The 24,683-nt window shown below is 35.4% G+C and overlaps 1 protein-coding gene across 7 annotated transcripts in view; it reads left to right on the plus strand.

The window, feature by feature from the left end:
- Window positions 1-3,891: 3,891 nt before the first annotated feature.
- Window positions 3,892-24,683, plus strand: part of LOC149578410 (uncharacterized) — a 92,090-nt gene continuing 71,298 nt past the window's right edge. For 3 of the 7 annotated variants that reach the window (XM_089828940.1, XM_089828945.1, XM_089828950.1), the window contains exon 1: window positions 3,908-4,550. In XM_089828940.1, the coding sequence (XP_089685066.1) occupies window positions 4,343-4,550 (208 nt within the window). In that variant the 5' untranslated portion in view covers window positions 3,908-4,342. Of the gene's footprint in view, window positions 4,551-19,379; window positions 19,519-24,683 lie in introns of those variants that run through there. The other 4 variants (XM_089828964.1, XM_089828971.1, XM_089828957.1 and 1 more) reach the window with 3 other exon arrangements.

Consider the following 24,683-nt stretch of genomic DNA (forward strand, 5'->3'; position numbering starts at 1 on the left):
AATGACCATACTCAAGATTATAGGTCAATCTCTAAATACGCATGCTAAGCATCTCACAAATAAAAATGAAGAGTTGACAATAAAAGAATTCAGTCAACTACTAGCGTTCTAATATTCAATAAAGGAGTTGGCAGTTTTTATTTGTTGTGTAAAACATATCTCTCATTATATCTAGAACATTGACAACAATATCAAGCCCTTGTCATAGAAATTCTTATCCGACTCTTTGGAGAATAATGTGAGAGAGGTGCTCCACAATTTAGTTGAGTATACTAACTCTTTTTGGGGCTTAAGTTCTCTATGATTATTCTTTAGTAGAATTGTTATGGATTTGATTTTTTGGGGAAAGAGAGAGAATTTATGGAGGGTATAAAAAATGATAATTTTCTTGTGGAATTAAATTTCTATGGTTCTATAAATGGTTTGAATATGACACCATGGAGTTGTCATAGTTAGAGGAATTTATATTGTGTGGTCACATGCTATTTTTTTTCTTCCTTCCAAGTTGACCCTAGAATAAATGGTATGAGAGAAGGGTTGGAAATCGTGAAAGTGGGGGACCATATTTCCTTTCTAGCATTTTATAGGTTCCACATGACTAGTCAATGCTTCCAAATTTATATATGTTCAATAGGTTTGAAACATTTATATATTTACTAACCATGGCCAAATATAATTAGTCATTAAGGGTGTAACGAGGATTACACCAAAGTCATTTTCCCAAGTTTATTGATAAAAGTTGTATTCTCAAGGTATAATTATTTACTATTTTTTATGATCTTCTAAGTTAATAATGCTTCATTGAGTTTTCTTAAAAGTTGCATATGTTTATTTAAGCATCATGCACATATATTTTTGAGATTTATTATTCAAAAACAACATGAGACGATTAACCAAGCACAATTCCAGATTATATTGCTATTGTGAATAACAGAAATGTATACAAGGATATGTGTAGATAAGCATACTCCCGCTGCAATGCTCAAATACACAACCAACCCAAAGGAGGAGGACAATTCTATTGGTAGTAAACACCTTTGTTCAAGTAACATACTAGGATTTGACAATAAATATATATAAAATCCTTGGAAAAATGCCAACATTTAATAGGAAAAATCTAGTATATATTTTTGACATAATAAAATTTTTATGGACTATAATTTTTTAGAAGACTGTCTAATATTTTGTAGTTTCCAAAAAGGAGAATGATAAATAAGAGACTCTTGAAACCATTAGTCTCCCGCCTTAATGACAAGGACTAACAATAATCTACCAGTAGAATGATTGTTGTAAAGACAGATAGTAACTAACTGATTACAATGTGATAATCAATAATATAATATTAACCACATGTACAAGGAAACCAATGAAGCTAAATATTACATAATTCAAATATAAAAAATAAAAAATGTATATCCAAGTACATAATCCATACATATAAAAGGGGGATATAAATCATCATTCAAAAAACAATATCAATATAAAAACTCAAAATGGAGCAACAAATGAGGCACATGCATTTGAAGCCTTATATTACTAATCTTTTATTTATCCTTACATAATCTATAACTATGTTCTTGCTCAAGATATGATTGTCCTTTACTCCACCTAAGATTTGGATCAACCTTGGCGCACAAATTTGAATTGTTGTGCTTGAGTGGTAATGACTAGTTGTAAATGACTTTTCTTTAGACTAAGATTAAATTTTGAGCTTAGTTTAAATGCAATTTTTTAACCAAATGAAATTCAACACCTATATAATTGACTCAAAATTAAAAAAAGATAAAATTACAAACCATATAGAAATTCTCAAAATAAACAAAAACAAATATAACAAAACTCATACCATTTATTTACAAATATCTATTAAAAACAAACCGTTTTATATGCTTTATATACTAATTATTAAAGCAAAATTAAAATTACACAAAAACAAATATAAAGCAATCAAGCTAAACATATCTCCCACAATTATTAGTATAGATATCTTACATAAATCTATTTAAAGAAATGTAGAGAAATATCAATTATAAAGTACTTTATATTTAATTTACTTCGCTTAAAAATATTTATATTTATTCTTGTAATATTGACTTTATTTTTTTATATTAGAAATAAGGAGATCAAAAATACAAGAGATCGCAGAGTATCAAAGTTCAGAGGCCAAGCCTCACACCATCAAAAATGAAGTATGTACAACGAAACAATAGAACAAAATCATAGACCATGGCACCAAGTAAAGCACATCAACCTAGGTGTCCACCCAAGCCACCCAGCCCAAGGGGCCATTCATCCACACCTTGCTTTTCGGATCTTGAATTTGATTTTGCATGTAAACCATCTCACTAGAAGCATTGTGAGGTCTTCTTTTAATCTCTTTGCTAAACCTACTGAAGGTTTGATTGAAAACATGTATATTATCTAGGTGCAGCCTCTAGAAATATCCATTATTAACCTCATTCGCAAAAAAAGTAGCATGACCATCCTTGAGCAACCTTTTGAATTTAGCCTTGTTGATTTTCACAATCATCTGAATCTGTGAAAAAAATTTAAAATATGTGAGACTTCAAAAAACCTCAGTAAGCATTCTCGGGATATTTTGAAACCTTTCTTCATTTCTGCACTTCCAAATTTGCCATAAAATGTAAGATGAGGTAATATCCCAAAACATATTAACATCTTTTCTAGCATTAGATATAAAGTCAGTAATAACTTCAACAATACTGAAATTAGAAGGGATACAAATACCAAACATTAACCAAACCTCTTTGGCAAAAGTGCACTCAAAGAAAATATGCTTTCCCGTTTCTGGGGTTCTACAAATGCTGCATTAGTTAATATCAGAGAAAGAGTTCCTAATAGGCAGCTTATTGAGAATAAGTAACTATTTAAAGCATTTAATTTTAGGGTTAATAGAACTTTTCCAAAGATAATAAAAAACCTTCATCCAAGAAGAAATATCCAAATTGGTATTCCAAATATTGTCAATATGATTGATGATGTCAACATTATAATTTAAAACAGAATAAATATTCTTTGCTTTAAGTTTGGAGATGATGATACCATTAGGCCATTTTATCTTCAAATAACTATTAGAGTCCACATGACACAGGGTAGGGATACCATTACTAGCTTTAACAATCATACTATAAGTCTTTTTATGAGAATCAGGGAGTTTAAATTTATTCTTTAAAACATCCCAAGGGATAAGTCTGTCCATTTCAAAGATATCAATGAATTGCTTGATTCCAAGGTTAGTCCAATACTTAGCCGAGCACCCTTGGGTAAGAGCAAGGGGTTTATTACCAAGCTTAAGATTCCACCAAATGGATCTTTCATCATGGAGGGTTTTATTATCATAGAAATTTTTGTTAGTGATGAATTGCCTAACATGGTTTCAGGCTTTCCAAATGTATTTAAAAACTGCCGAGCCTTGAACTATAATTGGAAATTCACCACAAATGAGATCAGTGAGAGGGAGATTTGTCCAAAATTTAGCATTTTTAAGATATCCCCTCTCAATATTATTACGAATCAAAACTTTCCAAGGATCATCTTTTTATTTTAATTTTAATAATTTTAATTATTTATATTTCAAAAATTTATAATTTTAACAAATATTAAATTATTTTTAAATATATATTATTATATTTATAATAATTATTGAATTTTTCACATGAAAATAGTTGTCAAATTTAAATTGAAAAATAATTATGAACATTGACAAATTCATACCAATCATACTCTACGCTTTCTTTCTACCATTGTAAAATACCTCTCCAAACAACAAAAATGACAGAGAGAAGCATTGACAAAACAAAAACAATAATGACACAAAATTATGAGGAGAATCGTATACACAAAATTTGGTCTACGTTTAAGCGGCACCTTCTTGTGGGTGAGTGTTAATGTAACGCGGTAGATGAATGAGTTCGTTCATAAGACCAACGTCACAAATGTATAGTTCTGCTGTTCTGGGCGTCAGAAGAGGAGTCCTCTGGTTTCCAACAGATGGGATGCTTCTTGACGGGATGCTTCTTGACAACTATTTATCATACTCTTTTAACTCACCCACATTGCCATTTAGAAGATGATCGCCTCGGGGACTGATTATATTCACTTGTATTCAATATATACATTGTGTATACATCAGTTTGTACTGTATACATTCATCCCCTGTCAACTTTTGTTTGGTTGCCTTGGGATATGCATTGAGCTTTCGTGCTGTAAGATTAATGCGAACGGAGTGACTGTCGGAGCAGGTTTTGACCTTGGTGCATAAAACTGCACAAATTTGTTTTGGGTTTATGACTGCTCTAGGTAGAATGTGAAGCTTCGATGAATGCCCGAGTTTGGTCGTAGGGTACTGAGGAGCTGGGTAATTGGCGGGGGGAGAATATTCGATTGGATTCGGCAAGTAAATATGATGTTTTACTCACAGTGCTTACTGGACAAGAAAGGTCCGTTGGGAACTATATGGATTGCTGCTCATCTCGACAAAAAACTTAGAAAAAATCAGGTCAACGAAGTTAGTATTGCTGCTGCTGTTGGTGAGTTCGTTCTTTCTCAAACTCCCAGAATTTGGTTATATTTAAGTGGTTTGCTGAATTTTAGTGGGCCATGTCTTACGGTTAAGGTCTCATGTTCACAACTACAGATTTATGAGCTCCATAATGCCTTTAAGTTTTTGAATTTGGTTTCGTAATTTTGTTTATTTGAGTTGCTGGTGTCTGTTGTTTGTTTCTTATAAGAAATTCTTAATTTTGTTGCTTTGTGGTTCCCCGTGGATCAGCACAGAGATACTGTTCGAAGGCAGTGATGCTTGGGATAGGTATTTTCCGCGGAAATACCAAGCCCTGAAATCATTTTTGACTTTCTTAATGTAGTCTATATGCCTAGTTTGTGATGTTGCCTGGCACTTTCAAGATTCATTATCTGTTGAGCGTTTCGTATTTTCTATATTTAGCTTACCATGTACTCTGTTGGCGAGCAAGCTTAAACACAAAATAGAGAGCTCTGTTTCTATCAACAGAGGATGCGATGCTTTTATGTCATGAAGAGATATCATAGTTTGCTTGTGAGGTTGGTTGGGCAGTGCCCTGAAACCTGATGACCTGCTATTACTATTTACTAGCTTTAACCAGTCAAGTGCGCTATGAGTAAGCAACGTGAATCATAAAAAGGTAATCTGTTTCGATACAGAGAGATGCATTTTGTATTGATCTTTGCTTAGGGCTGCTATGTCGGATGCTTAAGTTTTTAACTATAGCCCACTCATACAGGCATCATTATCTCACCGGCATTTCTGTTCATGTTATATCGTGTTGCTTTCTGGGTACAGAAACGGTTATTGTTGTTAGTTAATTTCCACTGGTTTTTGGTATTGAAATTGATTTAGGTCAATCTCGTGCTAGAGAGAGTCAACTTATTTGAACTGTATTGAATGTCGACAATGTGACAAAATCTAGATAACAAATGTAGATTGACGAAAATGAAAGAAAAAGTAACAGAATTAATCTCGACAAGAATCAATTGGCTTCTGTAAATGGTGGGGCAGTATGGGAGATGTGCATTACTTTTGTGATTTTGTAATTGGAATTGATGAATTTCTTCTGAGGTCATTGCACTTTTCTATTCCCCAGGACTTCTCTACTTGTGTAGATGTATGTTCACTTTTTCTCATTGATATATGGCTATGTTAGCCTGACTTTATTGATATTGATTTCTTGACTATGGACATTTATAATTTGGGTCCTTTCCTCAATTACTGATCTGTAGAATGAAGAAAATTAGTAGTTATTACATCGAATGAGAAAGCAGAAAAATGAAGAAAATTAAATGTCCTTATTTAGAGTGCAAGGCTGTTACTTTCCGGAATTGGGCAACAGTCCTGTTACTGCTGATAATGTTGGTTTCATTATGTGTCTTGAAAAAGTCTGTAATGTCCAAAAATGCTCTGAATATTGCTGCTCTTTGATGTGTGGTGATCTCTGTAATTTCTGATGGGCCCATGCAAGCCTACTTAGCATACTGCAAATGGCAAAGACATATTGGAAAGGAGTTGAAGGGATTTCCAAGAGTATTCATAGGTTACCATAGAAGCAGAAATTGTGACTTACGAAAAAAAAAGATCTCTTTGGCTGAGGTTTTGGTGATGAAATTGTAGACTTTGACCAACTAAATTGTCAGAAACTGCACATAATGCTTAGGTGCCAAGTAAGCTGACTTTTGACCCTATTTTCTTGTTTTTTTGGAGTTGACCAACGTTTTTTTTCCAGGAACTGTAAACTTAGCCTTATTGTTTTGACTCACATTTTTGAAAGGCTGTGTGACTGTTTTCCCTCAAAGACCCTAAGCCTAACCAATTTTTCCCAATCAATCTTTACTGTTTTGAAAAAATCTTCATTTTGCTGATTTGTTTTCAAGAATAAATTTTGCTGTAGTGTAGGTTACAAGTGAACAAGTAGACTTTAATAGGTCAAATAGAACTGGAAGTGTGATATCCTTTGGCATATGTTTGATGGAAATAACCAGATTTGTAGACTGTATTTTTGTTTATTTTTACAGAGTTCAAGATGACAATATTTATGCTGCAGACTAGTAATGAATAACAACCGTAGCTATCTGATATTTGAAAATAGTTACGTATACAGAGTAACTCAACATACAATTCCACATTCATATCATGAAAACTTCATATAGAATTAAATCACCGCTGAGCTAACAAACAATAAGAGCACCAGTTCAATTGACAGATTGACCGTCACTTCAATGAATTGGACACAAGACCCATCAGGCAGACCGATTTAATCATAGATCATTCAAATCTATTCCAGCATGTACAACAGCTCGAATCAACACAGTAGCTGCTACACAGAGATAGCAGTCTTCCCTGGCAAACCCGATAATGCTTATGGAAATCACTTGGAACTGGATGTCATGGGTGTGAGACTATAGAGATATTGAGCACACCAACTGCTTGAGCGTAGCAGAAAAGATGAGTGAGCCCACACGATATGCTTCTCAACTTGAGTCTCCTGAGATTATAGTGGCCTAGGCACTCGACCTGTTTCTTCTTTTTTCTTTGAATCTTCAAACTGTAACCAATATCCTGGAATGAATGAATGACGGAAGCTGCGTTGGTTCCAAACTACTGCTTTTAATAATTTCTTGCCTCCATGTCCTGTGTGGGTGTCCTGCAATACATATCAGACTTAGTGATTTGCAATAGAATATGACTGTGAGTGGGGTTGTTGTCCTGATCACCGTATGAAGATTGATCATCCTTCATAGAGTTGAGAGATAACATTACCTTAGTAATTTTGATTATTTGACGAGCTTCCTAGATTGCTTGCCCAACCATGACATGCTTGTGTGGTGAGAAGAATCGTTTGGGAGTTACCAAGGGAATCACTATGTCAAAAGGCATGTTGGAGAAGCGTTACACATCGACAAATGCTCGTCAAAATAGAGCAAGGAGCTAGCTGACAGAAGGAAACATAACTAGACCACAAGTAAGACTAGAATAATAGAAAGCATTGTAACGACAACATCAATTTGGGAGTTAATGAAATTTAACACAAAATGCTATCCTCCTCTTATTGCCATCCCTTTTGAACCTTGCTAGCCTATCGGAATGGTGAAATAAGCTAGCAAAAGCATGAAGTGTCAAGGGAGTCAGGGGGACATGACAGTCCTCCCTTCTCGGGATTGTTAGCCCTCCAGCAATCTTAGAGCTAGATGCTGGAGAATGTGTTCCCCCTCCTAGGTTGCATCTTCAATGGGCAACCACTTCTAGTGGACTAAGTAGTCTTTAATGGTCCTACGTCTCAGTTGTTTCTCCCTGGTTTCTAACACCTCTATAGGTACGAGTTCTATCTTCCTTCCTCATTGAGTGGTGGTAGCTCAGACAGGAGACATGGGAGACATTGTGTATTCTACTATTATCTGGCAGCTCCAGCTCGCAAGCAACCTCTCCAATCATTTTTAGCACTCTACAGGCTCCATAAAATCTGGCTGAAGCTTCCTTGTACCACTTTTCCTTAATGAACTCTGCTGATAGGGCTGGAGATATGAATACTAGATCCCCAACCTCGAAAGTCCACTCAATCCTGTGACGATCAACATAAATCTTTTGTTGTTTCTGGCCCGCTGCATATATTCCTTAAGGGTTGCAAGGATGTGCTGTTGCTCCTACAGCCAATCCTTAGCTAGTGGTGCTCGACTATCGGTTAAGGCCAAATCAGTGAAAAATAACAGCTCGTAAAGGTGCAATGCTTAGAAAGGAGACATGCCAATAGACATATGATGAGTTGAATTGTAGCAGTATTCCCCCAAGTAAAGCCATTTGAGCCAAGCTTGCTGCTTCCCTAAAATAGAATTACGAATGTACCCTTCAATCCATTTTTTCATTGTCTCTGTCTGCCCATCTATCTGAGGATGGTAACTAGTGTTGGTGGTCAGCTATGTCCCCGCCATTCTAAATAACTTTGCCAAAAGTTGCTAAGAAACTTTTTGTCTCTTTTGCTGATTATGGTTTTAGTGAGAGCATGCAACCTAAAGACCTCTCAAAAGAACAATGTAACTCTTTGAGAGGCTGTCCACTCTGTCGTACAACAAAGAAATGAGCGTATTTTGTCAACCGGTCTACTACCACAAATGTCTTGTCTTTGCCTTGCACCCTTGGAAGCCTTGTGATGAAATCCATGGTTATACTCTCCCATTTATGCTTAGGCATTGGTAAGGGCTGCAACAACCTAACTGGATAGATATGCTCCATCTTCTTCCGCTGACAAATCACACAGGCCCTAACACATTGTAGAACATCGTCCTTGAGACCTTTCTAGGAGAAACACTCCCTAATCTATCTATATTTAAAGTATCCTGGATGACTTGCTATTAGATTATCATGAATGACATGTATAATTTGCTCCTTAAATTTGGATTCAGGAACCAAGTAAGTTTTGTACTTGTAGTAAATAATATCATCTATTATCTTGTACTTGTCATCTTGAATCTACTTGTCCATAACCTCACAAGTGAAGGTGTTTTTGGAATACCAAACTAATAGTTGAGATTTGCAATCAGCTAAAATCTTTGACATAGCACAAAAAGAGGCACTGATTGGTCTCCTGGATAATGCATCTGCAGCTACATTGTTCTTTCTCTTGACATACTCAATGTCAAAGGCGTAAGCTTGAATCTTGCTGATCCACTTTTGTTGTCTTTCATTCAACTCCTTCCATGCCAAGAAAAATCACAAACTATTATGATCAGTCCTCGCTACGAATTGCCCTCCTGTCAAATATTGTTTGAATTTTGCTAAGGCATGCATGATAGCTAGCATTTCTTTATTATAGGTGCAATACAACTTCTCGTGATCTTTCAATTTCTTGCTCTTGTATGCAATAGGATGTCCGTTCGATATAAGTACTACACCAATCCCATTGCCAAAAGCGTCATACTCCAAGATGAATGGTCTTGTAAAATTTGGTAGTGCTAGTACATGACACTTACTCATCACCCTCTTGACCTTATCAAATATCACGCCCATATCTGTGGACAACCTAAAAGCCCCCACCTTTGTGAGATCAGTAAGTGGCATTGTCAGCTGGGAGAATCCCTTTAGAAATCTTCTGTACTAGAAACATAATCCATGGAATCCTCTCAAATTTGAGACATTCTTTAGTGGCGACAAGTCTTGTATAGCTTGTATCTTTTCTTGATGGACCTTTATCCCATTGGTACCAATCACATGCCCCCAAGTATAGGATCTTTGTCAAACCAAAATCGCATTTGGACACTTTAGCAAATAGTGAGTGGTGCTCCATGAAACTTAGAGCCTCATCCTAATGTTGAAGATGCTCCTCCCATGTTCGACTAAAAATCAGAATATCATCAAAAACTTTAAACAAACTTATGCAACTACTTATTAAATATATGGTTCATGCATGACTGGAATGTAGCAAGTGCATTGGTGCTTCCAAAATGCATCAACAAAAACTCTTAGTCTTTGTAGTGGCATTTGAATGTTGTCCATTAGAAACAATAGTCCACTAAGATAACTTGGGGGGGGGGTCGGTGGGCGGTGAATCAGTTATTCAACAATTAAAACATTTATCTTCTTTAGACAAACTTAACCAAAGTAAACAACAACCATACAAAGATGCACATAGACAATTACACCAGATATGTTGACTAGGGAAACCTTGATCAGAGGGAAAACCTCAGTGGGAATGATGCCCACAATATGTGCTAATATAAATATTCCTTGTTAGAGGATAGACCTTGTTAGGAGTTTATTACATCATTTAGTACAATGAGTCCCTGTTAGGAGACTTTGAATCCTTGTTAGGAGTTGTGGTATAATGTATGTAAGAAGAGCCCACTGCCCAAACATGCAATTTCAACTACAAGAAGAGCTCACTGCTCAAACAAATAATTTACTAGTATCTTCTTCTTTCCTTTGTCCTTTCCTCTGTCTGGTCAACCGGACCAATCATTGTTAGACCTTGTAGACCAGGTCATGAACCTCGGATCCAAATACCAAACCTCGGATCACTTAGCAAAACCTTGGCAATGAAGTTTCTTTCACTTCCGCACTGCATTGCTCAACTTTGCATTCCACACTCTTTGCTGCTTATCGAACATTCCCAATTTGCATCCTTGGATCTCATGATAAAGGAAAATGTCCTTCCTTTATACTGAGTCCATAAAACAATTCCTTGAGTCGGCTGTTAGTCCTTCTCAATTAATTATTATAGGACCACATTAAGAACACGTTAGACTTAGTGATAACCTTAATCTTTCACTTTGCAACTTGAATAACTTTTCATACACGTGATATTATGATGAGCGAGCTTAGCCATGTCATCCTCAACATGTCTTCTTCGTGTCCTCAAACTCGATCCTCAAGATATCAACTCTGTTAAGAGATATAACAAGTTTGCTAGAACATGCCTCTGTAAACTCTATCTTAGAATAGACATCACCAAAACTTACATAACTTCTAGACTTATCCTTTTTGCTTCCGACATTAACTGCAAATACCAGATACTCAGATGTATCTCCCATAACCTTAGGTGGTTATCATGCTCAACCAGCCGTCTGTACCAACCTAATCTTTCCGCTGTTCTTCTATCAGATACCACAGAAGACATCAAACATGCTATGTTGACATCAATGACAAACTCAGTCATGAATGTAACATATCATCATCAAACCAATCTTCCAATCTTCCAACATTGTCTTATGCACATCTTCCTCACGGACCTTAATCTGATGGTACGCAAAACAAAGATCAATCTTCAAAAAGTAGACAGCCCCATGTTACTCATTGAGTAGCTCATCAATATGGGGTATATGATACTTGTTCTTAATGGTCCTCTTATTCAGGGCTTTGTCGTCAATACACATCTGTAGATTGCCATCCTTTTTCTTAACCAAAACTACTGATGAAGCAAACAGACTAGAACGCAGCCTTATGTGCCCCATGTCAAGTCACTCACAAAGGTCCTCTCTATCTCCTCCTTCTAGCGCCTAGGGTGATGAAAGTATCGTAATGACTGGCTTCGCACCCTCTTCCAGCTCTATCACATGCTCAAATCCATGGTCAAGAGGTATACTAGGAGGGGTATCACAAAAGCTTCCTTTGTGCTTGTCTAACATAAATTGAATATCGATACGATGCTGCTGACTTAAATCTGAAACAGACTTAGTGGAGATAAAACAATGCGCAATCAACTCTGTATCCTCATGTCTCAAATTGGATTCCATCTGTAGGCTTGCCTGTGGCACCAAAGTTTTAAAATTTTATAACCAAGCCCTTTGAAAGAATCTCCTTAGTTTCTATAATTATAGTATATTGTTTTTGGCTAGTAATGTTCTTGTAAAGCTTTGTGAAAAGGCAACATTTGAGAGAAGAAATGAACTTGAACTTTGGACCTCAAAGGTTCAAAGTTCAAAGTTCGTGTTCAGGATTCACATCTGCCACTTCAAAAAGGCAGGTTCAAATTCAAAGTTCATAGTTCAAGTTCAAGTTCAAAGTTCGAGTTTCATGGTTCGAGCTCACAGACTCGAAGTACAGGTCTAGAACCAGAATTCAACAGTTCAGAGTTCAAATTACTAATCAAGTTCAGAAGTTTAAAGTTCATATTCAAAGTGATTAAGGAACTAAACATTGATAGCAGACATTGGATGGTGGATAGTCTAAAGTGATTAACAAACTTGGTGGTTTTCCAAGTCTGATTTTCATCAATTCATCTTGCTATGGGAAATAACAACCCCAAACCTCAAGCTGAGTCATGCTCAGGGGAAGATCCATGCCGTTTTGAAGATAGTCAAATCAACATATCAAGCCTACATAGGGAAAGAATAATATTATTAAATCAGGTTATTACTAGAGGATATTATCACTGTGCAAATGCACAAAGGATAGTAATCACTCGATACCTTCCTTATATCAAATGGCAGGAGAAATAAACACTTGGAATGGTCATCAAGAGCCCCAACTAATTGCTGTGCCAGATTTGCCCATATGCTATCTAGTCTCTACAATGCATTAACAAATTTGATTTGTTCAAAACAACTCACAACAATTGTAGATCCAATCTAGTAGATTACACAATAAAATAATGGGATAAGTCAGAGGAAACTATTTTGGGTATTGTTGATCTTACTATTGGCCTGGGTGTCACCATTGCTGCAATCCAGAGTATTCCAATGGAGAATGTTGTCTTGTAAAATGAAAATGCACTCAATCATTGGCAATAAAGAGTAGCACTTTGGAGAAATTAATATAGTTATGAGAAGAGTGCAAGCATGTATTTAAACTTTTTGACATAATGTTGACTGAGCATGGCAGCTAGTCATCCATTTGCAGGAGTTCGCAGTGCAATTATCTTAGGGACAAAATAAATCAGAATGTATCAAAGCATTTGCAAGCCCATCATACATTTAAAAAACACCCATATAGAATGACAAATGATAACCTTTTCAAAGGATTTCTTCAGGAGTCTGTAATGACGAATTTTCTGACAGAAAAAATGGGTCTCAATGCAGGGGGGCCGGGGTGGGGAGGGGGGGGTGTGGGTTGCATAACTTTCAGCTCCACCATTGGATCTTTTTGATTTTTGGATATGTTGTCCAAAATTCATTAGAGTGATTTAAGAAATTTGTGAGGATAAAAAGTTACAACTGTTTGATCACGGGTCTAGACTCTATCTAGATTCCAAATTGACCAGCAACCTCGATAGATTGACACTTGTCAGTTGGTGCTAAATTTCAGCATGCTCTATATTTTAACATAACACTCTATCATAGAAAGCACATGTGGTGAAAGGAAAACCAATAACATTTTAAATAATTCATGTGATTATTAAAGGTTTGGGTACTTCATGTTTTGGAGAAGTTATACGGGAGAGAAAAGTTGATAAAAGTGAAAAAAGACAATTTTTAGGAATCAGTTATGCTGGTAATTGAAATGCTACGGGAATGGTCAAGTGTTAAAGATGTAACAAAGAAACAACAAGGGGTTTTTCTTCTTTTGAGAGGTCTTGTGGTTACAGGGAGGAGAAAAATGCTTTTCTGAAAATGGGTTGTAAGGGAGACTACAGGGATTTACAATGTTTTTTTTTTTTTTTTGGGTAGGTGGACATGATTGAAGGGATAAAATAATCTTGTGGTTGTTCTATCATTTATTTGAGATAAAGAGGAATTAATATGTTAGATCATGGAGTTTGAATATTTATTTCTTGGATCGAAATGGATCGTGTGGTCACTTCTTTCAAAATTTTTAATACAGTTTTGTATTGTCATGTCAAGTGAACAAATTTGTTGGTTTGTGTACTCATACTCCTGTCGATTGAGGCATTTAAGTTCCTTCAATTTCTCAGTGATAGGGAGGATTTAGTGAATGATCTTGTGGTCGTTTGCTGGTTTTTCTTCTAATCATTCACATCTGTAAACACATTCATTTCATATTGATGAGTGGATGTCAATAGCCTTTGTGTCTTTAGGTTAAAAACATAATCCACATTTAACTCATTTAAAATGTTTTAGAAGGGAGCCGAGCTTTCGTATCAAGACTCAGAGAGTACTTGCACAGCCATTGCAAGTGACCCAATTGCAAGTCATAGGTTGTGCCTTGTTATTCAGGCATTCTTGAGTCATTTTATAAACATTTATAAAAGGGATAAATCTGTTTACTAACATATTTTTGGCGACTCCACTAGGGACTCGTAAGAAAAGACCAGTGTCTAACATTTGGTTCCTTAGTTTTTACATTATCTAGGTGTGCAGTAGATTAGCGACTCTGTGCATTGACCATGCCGAATGGAAAGGTCACAAGAAAGATGAGACCTCACCCTATCATCTTGGAGATCATCTAGATGAATGATAAAGTGCTGCAAGATTTCTGGGAGCACTACAAAGAAAGCATTTCTTTTGCTGTAAAGATTAACTTCAACATTGAAGATGATCACACATAGATGCCTTGCTGTGGAGGAGTCTATGCATCAGGTTTGTTAAGGAATGTTAGACTAGAGGTAGAAGATCACCTTATAAGAAATTGCCACACAATGACAGATCTGATTGCTTTAATTCTGATATCGATCACAGCAGAGGTATAGATTAAATGCTTTGTATAAATTCTTGATATCTTACTCGTCTTTTGCTCTTTCAATGAATATTACTGATGCTACTTTAGTATTTGCAGGTCAACATATATATATGTGCAGATCGCTGGTAGTAACATGTATTGTGTGATGTGTTTTCAAATGATCATATCACTTAATATATATAAATGATTAATGGTTGTGTCTCATGTAGATACATGACTTTATGTGCCCTTTGGGCACGTAGGGTCATCTCTCTACATGAGACTACTCTTAACCATAAGTTATTATCCTTGACCACATTCGGTGGTTATGTGCTTCAAAGAGTCTGATCATTATTGGCATCTGATATTTCACAATATCTGAGTCAGTGATATGACACAATGAAGTAGTTCATGTTAACATTAAATAACTGAATCATATTCATAGTATGATCGCTGCTTTATAACAGATATTTGAATCAGATTGAATCAGTTTGTACAGTCAACATATATCTGTACACACACACACACACAAATATACACATGTATGTGTATGAGAGCAATAATCAGATACAGGATATCTAAATGTGCACGCGCACGCGCACGCGCACACAGACACACACATATACACATGTATGTGTGTGAGAGCAATAATCAGATACAGGATATCTAAATGATGCTACAAATTCAACAAGGTTCCATAAGCTAAAAGACCTTCAGGAGCATAGAAGAAGAATGCAACAACTTGAAGAAGAGTTGGAGGCTAGTGATGAAGAAGCTTTGATCATTTTGTCTAGTTATATTTCTCGCAATTACTCCGTTTTGAGGTTAAAGCTTGAAAATTGAGATGCCCTAATCTTCTATGCCAAATCTCATTTGTCTTCCCAATTTCATGGTTTAGGGCTAGATTTGTGGAATTACAAAGTTTGTATAGGTTACCTTCTCTAAATCCAATAGAAATTGCATTTTTAATCTTAGAATTTTTATGCTAGTATGTGACTATTTTCTTGAAAGGCAACTCGATATGCTTGATCTGCTAAGCTAGATATAGAGATGAGATTTCTTTTGATTCCGGGAACAAATAAGACATCTTTTAAGTGCAAGTTAACTCTGGTACTTAGTTGTACTGAATAGGTCCCAATTCCTTTCACAGGGTAAGTGGAGTTGTCGCCTATTGTCAGTTCTTCAGTTGAATATTCTTCAAGAGCCTCAAATTTATCTCTAAATCCGGTTATATGTCTAGAGGCTCCACTATCGACTATCCAAGTGTTTTTTTTGGTGTTTAACTCACTAGATAAGGCAAGGTAGTATAGTCGTTATAGTGAATATTTTTCATCTTTGTCTTCTGCTTCCTTGACTTCAGCCACGTTGACAGGATTTTTCTTCCTTTCTGGGCAATACATGTGAGTATGTCCAAATTTGTCACATTTACAACATTGGACTTTTGACATATCTCTTTTCTTATATTTTTTCTTTCCTCTCTTCCTTTTGGATTTTCCCTTCTTATTGCTTGATTTTGCATGTAATGCTTGGATCTCTTCCTCCTTGTTAGAGATGTTACCTTTGAGATTAGTCGAGACTCTTGTTGAGTACAATCAATTTTGAGTTGATCAAATTTGGGTATAGAGGGACGACTAATACATTGAATAAATGATTCCCATGATATTGGTAGTCCTCTAAGGGCTATTAGAGATAATTCCACATCTTCTACATTGTTTCCAATGGTAGAGAGTTGATCTCTTAATTCAGAGATTTTGGAGAAGTATGAAGAGATTGTATCTCCTTTGTCCATCTTGATGTTGAGGAGTTGTTGTTTTAATGTAAGCAATCTGCTTGAATTGTTTATCTCAAATGCATCTTGAATAGTTTTGAACACATCATAGGCAGTTGTTAGTTTTGCTATTGATGGAAGAATATGATCTTTAACTCCATCAATGATAATTTTCTTAGCCTTATTATTCCATCTTTTCCAAGTTATTCTGATTCATCTTTAGGTAATTCCTTGTTTTCCTCTATAAATGACTCCAATTCAAGTTCTTGAAGTATTGCTGTGATTCAAATTTTCCATGAAACAAAGTTAGAGGCGCCTTCCACTCTATTCTCAACTCTGATATCATTTACCATGGTTGATATGGTGAATAAAGAAAATTTCAGTAATCTTGAATCAGTCACAGTCAGTTTAATGTTCATTCTACCAGCCAAGCTCTGATACCATGTTAGACCAGAGGTAGAAGATTACCTTATAAGAAATTGCCACACAATGACAGATCTGATTGCTTTAATTCTGATATCGATCACAACAGAGGTATAGATTAAATGCTTTGTATAAATTCCTGATATCTTACTTGTCTTTTGCTCTTTCAATGAATATTACCGATGCTACTTTAGTATTTGCAGGTATATATATATGTGTGTGTGCAGATCACTAGTAGTAACATATATTGTGTGATGTGTTTCCAAACGATCATATCACTTAATATATATAAATATTGAATGGTTGTGTCTCATGTAGAGACATGACCCTACGTGCCCTTTGGGCACATAGAGTCATGTCTCTACATGAGACTACTTTTAACCATTAGTTATTATCCTTAACCATATTCAGTGGTTATGTGCTTCAAAGAGTCCAATCATTATTGGCATCTGATATTTCACAATACCTAATCTCAGTCGGTGATATGGCACAATGAAGTAGTTCATGATACAGTAAATAACCAAATCATATTCACAGTATGATCCCTGCTTTATAACAGAGATTTGAATCATATCGAATCAATTTGTACAGTCAACATATATGTGTATATATAAATATGTATATGTACACACACACACACACACACATATACACACACGCACATATATATGAGAGCAATAATCAGATACAGGATATCTGAATGATGCTACAAATTCAACAAAGTTCCATAAGCTAAAAGGCCTTCAGGAGCATAGAAGAAGAATGCAACAACTTGAAGAAGAGTTGGAGGTTAGTGATGAAGAAGCTCCGATCATTTCATCTAGTTATATTTCTTGCAATTGCTCCATTTTGAGTGAGCAAGAAGTTCAGCAAGAAATCTCCCAACCTCACAAAGAGCAAGCATGGGTGAATCCCAACGATTGAGGTACTAGAAGCCTGATGAGTTTCAATGAAAAAGATTTATCTGGTTTTTTTTCCTTTTCGAATCTTGTGGCTCCAATTCTGAAAGTTTAGAAAAGTGCCTTGCTGCCATAAATTTAGAAGATAAAGAATTTCAGATTCCTATGCTTCCAAATTATGAGGTTCTTAGTTGCATACCCAAAGCCAAAAGTTCTCTCTCCTAAAGAATGTAATGGTCATATTTTGAAACCTTCTAATTTCCAAGATGAAGTTATACCATGCCCTAGTAACAAAGTTTGTGATGAAGGTGAAGTGGAATTATGGCTTGAGAAAAGGTCCTTTAATTTTGAAAATCTACTTAGGAAGGAATGTTTAGAAACAAACAAAGAGTATGCCTATGACCCAACTGAATTAATGCAGTCCCAAAATGATGAGATTGTTGTGGTATGGTAGCCCCAACCATTGTTGGCCTACTCGGATGGTGCTTCTTTGCATGAGGTAGAGATTATTGACCAATTCTTATCCGCAATTCAGCAAGAGAGTCCCGAAAAGAAAGACTCAGGTATTGATCCTGTTGGTTCCCAAAACTGCAGATTGGAAATCCAAGGGCCTGCCACTTCTCCGATAGGACTTTTCAATCAGTTCTGGCCAACGAACGGGATACTTCTTGATTCCCTTGCACTTCAGGCTCCGCTACACCCAGGCGGGTTAATCTTTGCCTCAAACGCTGACTGTCTGATTCAAGGTTTTTCTATAGCGAATTTAAATTTGGAGTTCTTTGACTGCCAAGGTTCTCGAACTCAATGAAACTGAAACTGGATGCTGAATATTTGATAATTGAATGTTTTGTATAAATTTTGTAAATAATGGAATTGATGCTTGTAGAAGGAATATGTAGATTTTTTGACTTCAATAAAAAGACCAGTGCCTTTGCTCATCTGGGTAGTAGAGTCAACTTCGGTGAACTTTCACATACAACTTCATAATGTTCAATGCACTTATACTGCCAACAATTTTAATAATCCAGATGCGACAGACCAATTATAATACAATCTTAAATTAGTCCAGATTGAACTTTAATTCCTCCAGTAAGGAGACAAACTGGATAGAGGTACGGAAACAATTTAATATTTCACAACACCTATGATGATCAAATCTAAAATGCTAATTGACCATGTCTACTTATCTGATATCAAAATCATATGCAGAATTCTAAAATATAATTATGAAGGATGATTCGCCTGTAGTTTAAATCTCCACGCCATTTAAAAATAAACAAGACATTTTATTTTATTTAAAAATAAAATAATGGACTTTATATTACAAAACCATAATAGACCCCTTATTCCTCCATACAATAATAAAATAAAAATACTTTTCTCCTAAGAGAATAAATGTGTTCCGATATTACGTCTTCTTTGTTCTGTATGTCTGGGTCTCCTACTTATATCTTTTAATTCTAAAAGTTGCTTCTCTTTCTTTAAATCCGATGACTCCTCATAACTAATCCCCATGACTATTGATTATTATTAAAAATAATAATAATGTGTTTATCCTGACTTAAACAAAATATTTGGTTTCACTACTATTACTCTCTCGGGATTTATAAGGCATGTAATTTAACATATACTGTTTTATTCTTTCCACAGGCACGGAGGTTCTTGAAGGCACTCATGCCATCGCCTTCTATCATAAGTCGCTGGAACCATGGTTACGTGTCCTTCAGTTTTGTCTCTCCTTGACACATCATCGTATGCAATACTAATTTCTACACGCCTTCTCTCGAATTCCATGTTTGTGCATAATTATTTGTATAAGCTCATATCCTCAGGTGTGCATCTGTAAACCTGTAACATCTTGTGAACAAACTTCACGAATCTTTGAACGTTCGAGTTGTGTATATATGCCGTGTATTTTTTTATATATTCCATGGTGACATTGCGGTGGCTTCTAAAAACCTTTGGTCCATCGTGACTCCTTATATTTTTCGTTTCTTGTTTCTTCCGTAAACAAACTTAGCATATAATAATCATCACTGTGGAACATTAGGTAATAATATTAATATTTCCTAGTTGTTGTGTTTTGTTTTTTCTCCCAACGTATTTTAACTAATCTTCTACTCTTCTAGACCTTCTTTTCTCTAGACGCCGATTATCCTCTTCAGAACCAGCTACAATTTGACCTCTTTTGAACCTTCCTTTCTCCAAAGTTTGACTACCCTCCTGAGGAACTGTTGTGTGATGCTGTTTTCTAACTTTGCCAAGCTCTTCATGTTCATCATTGGAATCATTTCCTTAACTATCATCATATTCAGAGTCCTCCTCAGAATACTCACTGTCAAAGTCTTCATCAATATAATCTTCAGTTAGACTATCTCCATATGGTCGATATTCATCAATCCCTTCCCCATGTGGTTCAAAATCATTATTCTTCTCATCAGAAAATTTATCGCCATCAATAATTTGGCAGGGTGCAGAGATGGTAACATCATTCCTGTGACTGCAATCATGGCAATATTCTTCAACAGATTGCTCATCCCCTTCTGTATCAATATGTTCCATTACACCATCTGGATGTTACTTGTTTCAACAGCACTGAGTAACTATGTGAGAGTTAATTCATATAGAAAATGTCCTTTTAATCACATTCATAGCACTTTCTTCCTTGTGAAATACTCTTTTGTATCCTGGATAATGATTTGGAAAAAATTCCCATGACCTGTTTTTACATCAGACACTTCTGTATAGTGCTGATATGGATGTATATACAAACCAGCTTCCTTCTCCACATTATCCCGATCATCACCTCTACTTACTTCAAATCATATTTTATAAACATAAGTAGTAAGTAAGATCTAAAGATAATAACCTTACTGTGATGTTTGGGACTCTAAAATTTTAGAGTTCCATCAGATCCATCCCATGCATTGATCTTAGATGAAGAGTCTTCAGACTTAGTAGCAGCTAATTATGGTGAAGTTGTTCTAGTTAACATTGACCCTATGCTGAAGAGGTCCTATGTGAAGTTTGTCTATGTGCTAAAGAGGTCTTTGATGCTGAAGACTCTTTTAAAGGTGGCGATTTTGAAAATATTAACTGGGTGAATGATCTAACCTTTATTTTTTTCAGCCACAGGTTGGATATGGTCTTGAGAATTCCATGCTGGAAGCTCTGGAAAAATCAGAAATTTATGATGAGTTGTGGTTGTTTGGATCCGAATATCTTCTCTCCAAACTCCTGCCCACAATCAGTTTGACCAGTGATGAGGAGTGCCAAATGGGGTTGGTACCGAATTCTTTCATTCAGATGCAACCCACTATCCAGAAAAGGATCATTTTTCTCTCAGCTTGTATATGGCTTTGTGTAAGCAAAAAGTTTTCCTTGTTTCTTGTTATTGTGGTGAAATCTTCTCACCTATTCATATTTAGGAATAGTTTCCTTCCTTGTGGCTTTGCTGTGTTAGGGTAGTTTGCTTGGTCTCTGCTTTCCAAATTTTGGCTTTCTTGGTTCTTGCTTGCTGGTAGCTTAGTTATTTGGGTGTGTGTCTTGTCCCCTTTATTCTCTCTGCAAGAAGCTTCCTGTGCTCTTTATGTTGACATTTATTCCCTGATGGTGCTGGTTTTCAATAATAGAGATAGTTGAATTTTTTGTTCTTAACAGTCCAAATCCCCAATCAGAGCCAACTGTTGGCTTGCCTTTGGCACCAAAGTTTTAAATTTTTTTATAACCAAGCCCTCTGAAAGAATCTCCTTAGTTTCTATAATTATAGTACATTGTCTTTGGCTAATAATGTTTTTGTAAAGCTTTGTGAAAAGGAAACATTTGAGAGAAGAATTGAACTTGAACTTCGAACCTCAAAGGTTCAAAGTTCAAAGTCTGAAGTTCAGGATTCACATCTGCCAATTCAAAAATGCAAGTTCAAATTCAAAGTTCATAGTTCAAGTTCAAGGTTATAGTTCAAAGTTCAAGTTTGAAGTTTGAGTTTAGTGGTTTGAGCTCACAGGCTCAAAGTACAAGTCTAGAACCAGAATTTAGCAGTTCAGAGTTCAATTCTCTAATCAAGTTCAGAATTTCAAAGTTCATATTAAAAGTTATTAAGGAACTAAACATTGATAGCAGACCTTGGATGGTGGGTAGTCTAAAGTGATTAACAAACTTGGTGGGTTTCCAAGTCTGATTTTCATCCATTTATCTCGCTATGGGAAATGACAAACCCAAACCTTGAGCTGAGTCATGCTTAGGGGGAGATCAATGTCATTTTGAAGATAGTCAAATCAGCATACTCCAGCCTACATAGGGAAGAAATAATATTATTAAATCAGGTTATTATGTAAAGTTTCTTACCAAATTTCAAATTTGTGGCTTGCTGATGCACAATTTTACTGTGGGTACAAACACTGTTAACAAAGGATAGATTTTCTCTAGAATCTGTAGAAGTTAGTACAGAGATAATATAATATTCTTGAACTTGAAATGTCCTTCGATCCTTTGATGTGCTTGCATTAATTGATTTCGATGCCTTGTTTATTCGGGCGGATGAAGTATACATATCTTGTGGAAGGGTGTGGGGATGAATGGTCATGTCTCCAAATGGAGACATGAACATTCATCCTCACACCTTTTCGGTGGTAACTAATAATTCCTGATTTTTTACAGACTTAACACAAGTCTAACAATGTATTACGAAACATTATGATCTGCGGCCTGATATAAAGTATAGATCGATAGTGATCTAAATATGAAAGGAATCAGAATAAGCTTTGATCATGCCTTAAATGATCTCACCGGTTTCAACTGTGGATTGATTCACATACAACAAATATGTATAACAGTATGTGCATCATATTGTTGTACATATATACATATGTATATGCTGAGCATAGTTAATATCAAACTGAAGCTACATGCATGTTTTAACACTCCCTCTTAGCTAGGGAAGACAAAGTACATATATATATAAAAGTTCTCCTTATTTGAAAAGTAATATCCTCTAGATATATTTAAGAAAATCAAGTCTCATGATATTCTTTCCAGTTATATATACTCTTTTTAATAATTCATTAAATGCACGAGTCCTGAATTAATTAGTGAATCTAGCTAAATTATAATGTATTAATTAAATATATAGCATATAGATTATAGATAAATTAATAAATAAAGATCATGAATGAGGATTAGATAGAATGACAGAAGGCCACGATTAAACAAAAATATAAAAAGAAATTTATTATATAGTTTGATACTAAATATTATTAATATTGTTAAACATTTATTTAACCTTATTAATTAAATATCGAATGTGTTAAAAGTTAAAACTGAGATGCCGAGGGAATTGATGAACATACTAATTAAGTTTGCCAATGGTGGATCCATGCTAGGGATGCGCCACCACAAAAGTAAATAAGGAAGTACTTTCACATAGGCAAGGGGATTTAATAAGGACATCTACCATATAAAGGAGGATTTTGGAAGCTTAAAACAATTGAATCAAGGGACATATTACATTTGTTTCCTTATATTGCAAGACTAACCGACAAAGATTAAGGACAACGAGTTATGTGGAAACCATTGCGTAGAAGTGGATCGATAAATAGATAGGAGAGGACTACGACTATATAGAAAGGAATCAATAAACATAAATCAATAGACTGATAAGGACAAAGGCCTATGCCAATGACAAAGTATGTGGGTATAAATGTTACGTTACTCATAGGGAGTAATGGTATTTATAAGAATATTTAGTTTATATGATTTATAATGTAGTAAGATAAGAATCTTTAAAAGGACCACAATTAGGATGTAATAGAATAAAATATAAGCTAATTGGGTAAAATGATAAATGTGGATCATTCCAAAAGTACGGAATGGCATTAGTTTTTGTTTAAATTTAGAATCAAATATAATATGCATATTTTCAAAAGAAATGTAGGGGATTCGATTAAAAAATCCTATAGACCTTAAGGAGCATCTTCCAAAAGAAGACTAACTAATTGAGGATCGTTATGCAAGAGCATAGGGGGTCCTCTCAGACGGTTATGTAGCTCGAGTTGAAGAACAATTTCAAGGAAGACGACAGAATAATTGAGGCTTGCTCTCCAGAACACAAGAGACCCTCCCAAAGGGTTAGAAAACCTGAGACTACAAAATAGTTGAGGACCTCTCTCTAGAATATAGGGTATCCTCCCTGAGAGTTAGGAAGCCTGATTGAAGAGATCCTTAAGGATTATGTTGACACAATTAAATAGCTCAATATGAAATGTTTTAGTTTTACATTTATGTTGTCACTAACAAAATCCTTGGAGGTAAATCTTATCAAGTAACAACAAAGGATAGAGGATATTACAGGTCTAGACTATTTCTTAATCAAACCGAGTGATCTTTCCAGATCAGGTTATTTCTGATCCATTGAATGAATTCACCATTTAAAAAAAGAAGTGGCGGATTTATTATATCCAAAAAATATGCTATTGTTAATCTTGAAATGTTGGGTAGGATTGTTGGATTGGCATTACATTAAGATGTATGATTAGACCACAAATTCCATTCACCATGCTAAAGGGTGTTGGCTTGCATTCTTGGTTTTTTGTGGTAGTTTATGTAGCATTTCAATTCTCGTGGATGATTTTGGATTCCTATCCCCAAACCCTTGAATTTATTAAACGTTTGAACTTCTTGGTCATTGTAACTTTCATCAGTGTCTCTCTTACACACCTTTCATGATTCAGTAAAGGAGCAAAAAGTAAGTTCGTCTTCCTTTTGCTCACTTTCACCTCCCCTTTCATTTTTGTAAGGATTTCCACACACCTAGAAGAGGATCTTGGTGAACCAAGATGAGAGCATTTCTTGTAATTGCTTTTGAAGACTGTAGGAGGAAGGAATAAAACTCTTGTAACTTTGAACATCATTTCTAATGAAGCTTTAATTTCCAAAAAGTCACGGCCTCCATTGGAGCATCCTCTCTAATCTTTTTATCCAATAACTTATTTATATTTATATT

The sequence above is a fragment of the Cupressus sempervirens genome, chromosome 1 (assembly GCF_028749045.1).
Source record: "Cupressus sempervirens isolate cs-2001-9-10 chromosome 1, ASM2874904v1, whole genome shotgun sequence".
Classification (NCBI taxonomy): domain Eukaryota; kingdom Viridiplantae; phylum Streptophyta; class Pinopsida; order Cupressales; family Cupressaceae; genus Cupressus; species Cupressus sempervirens.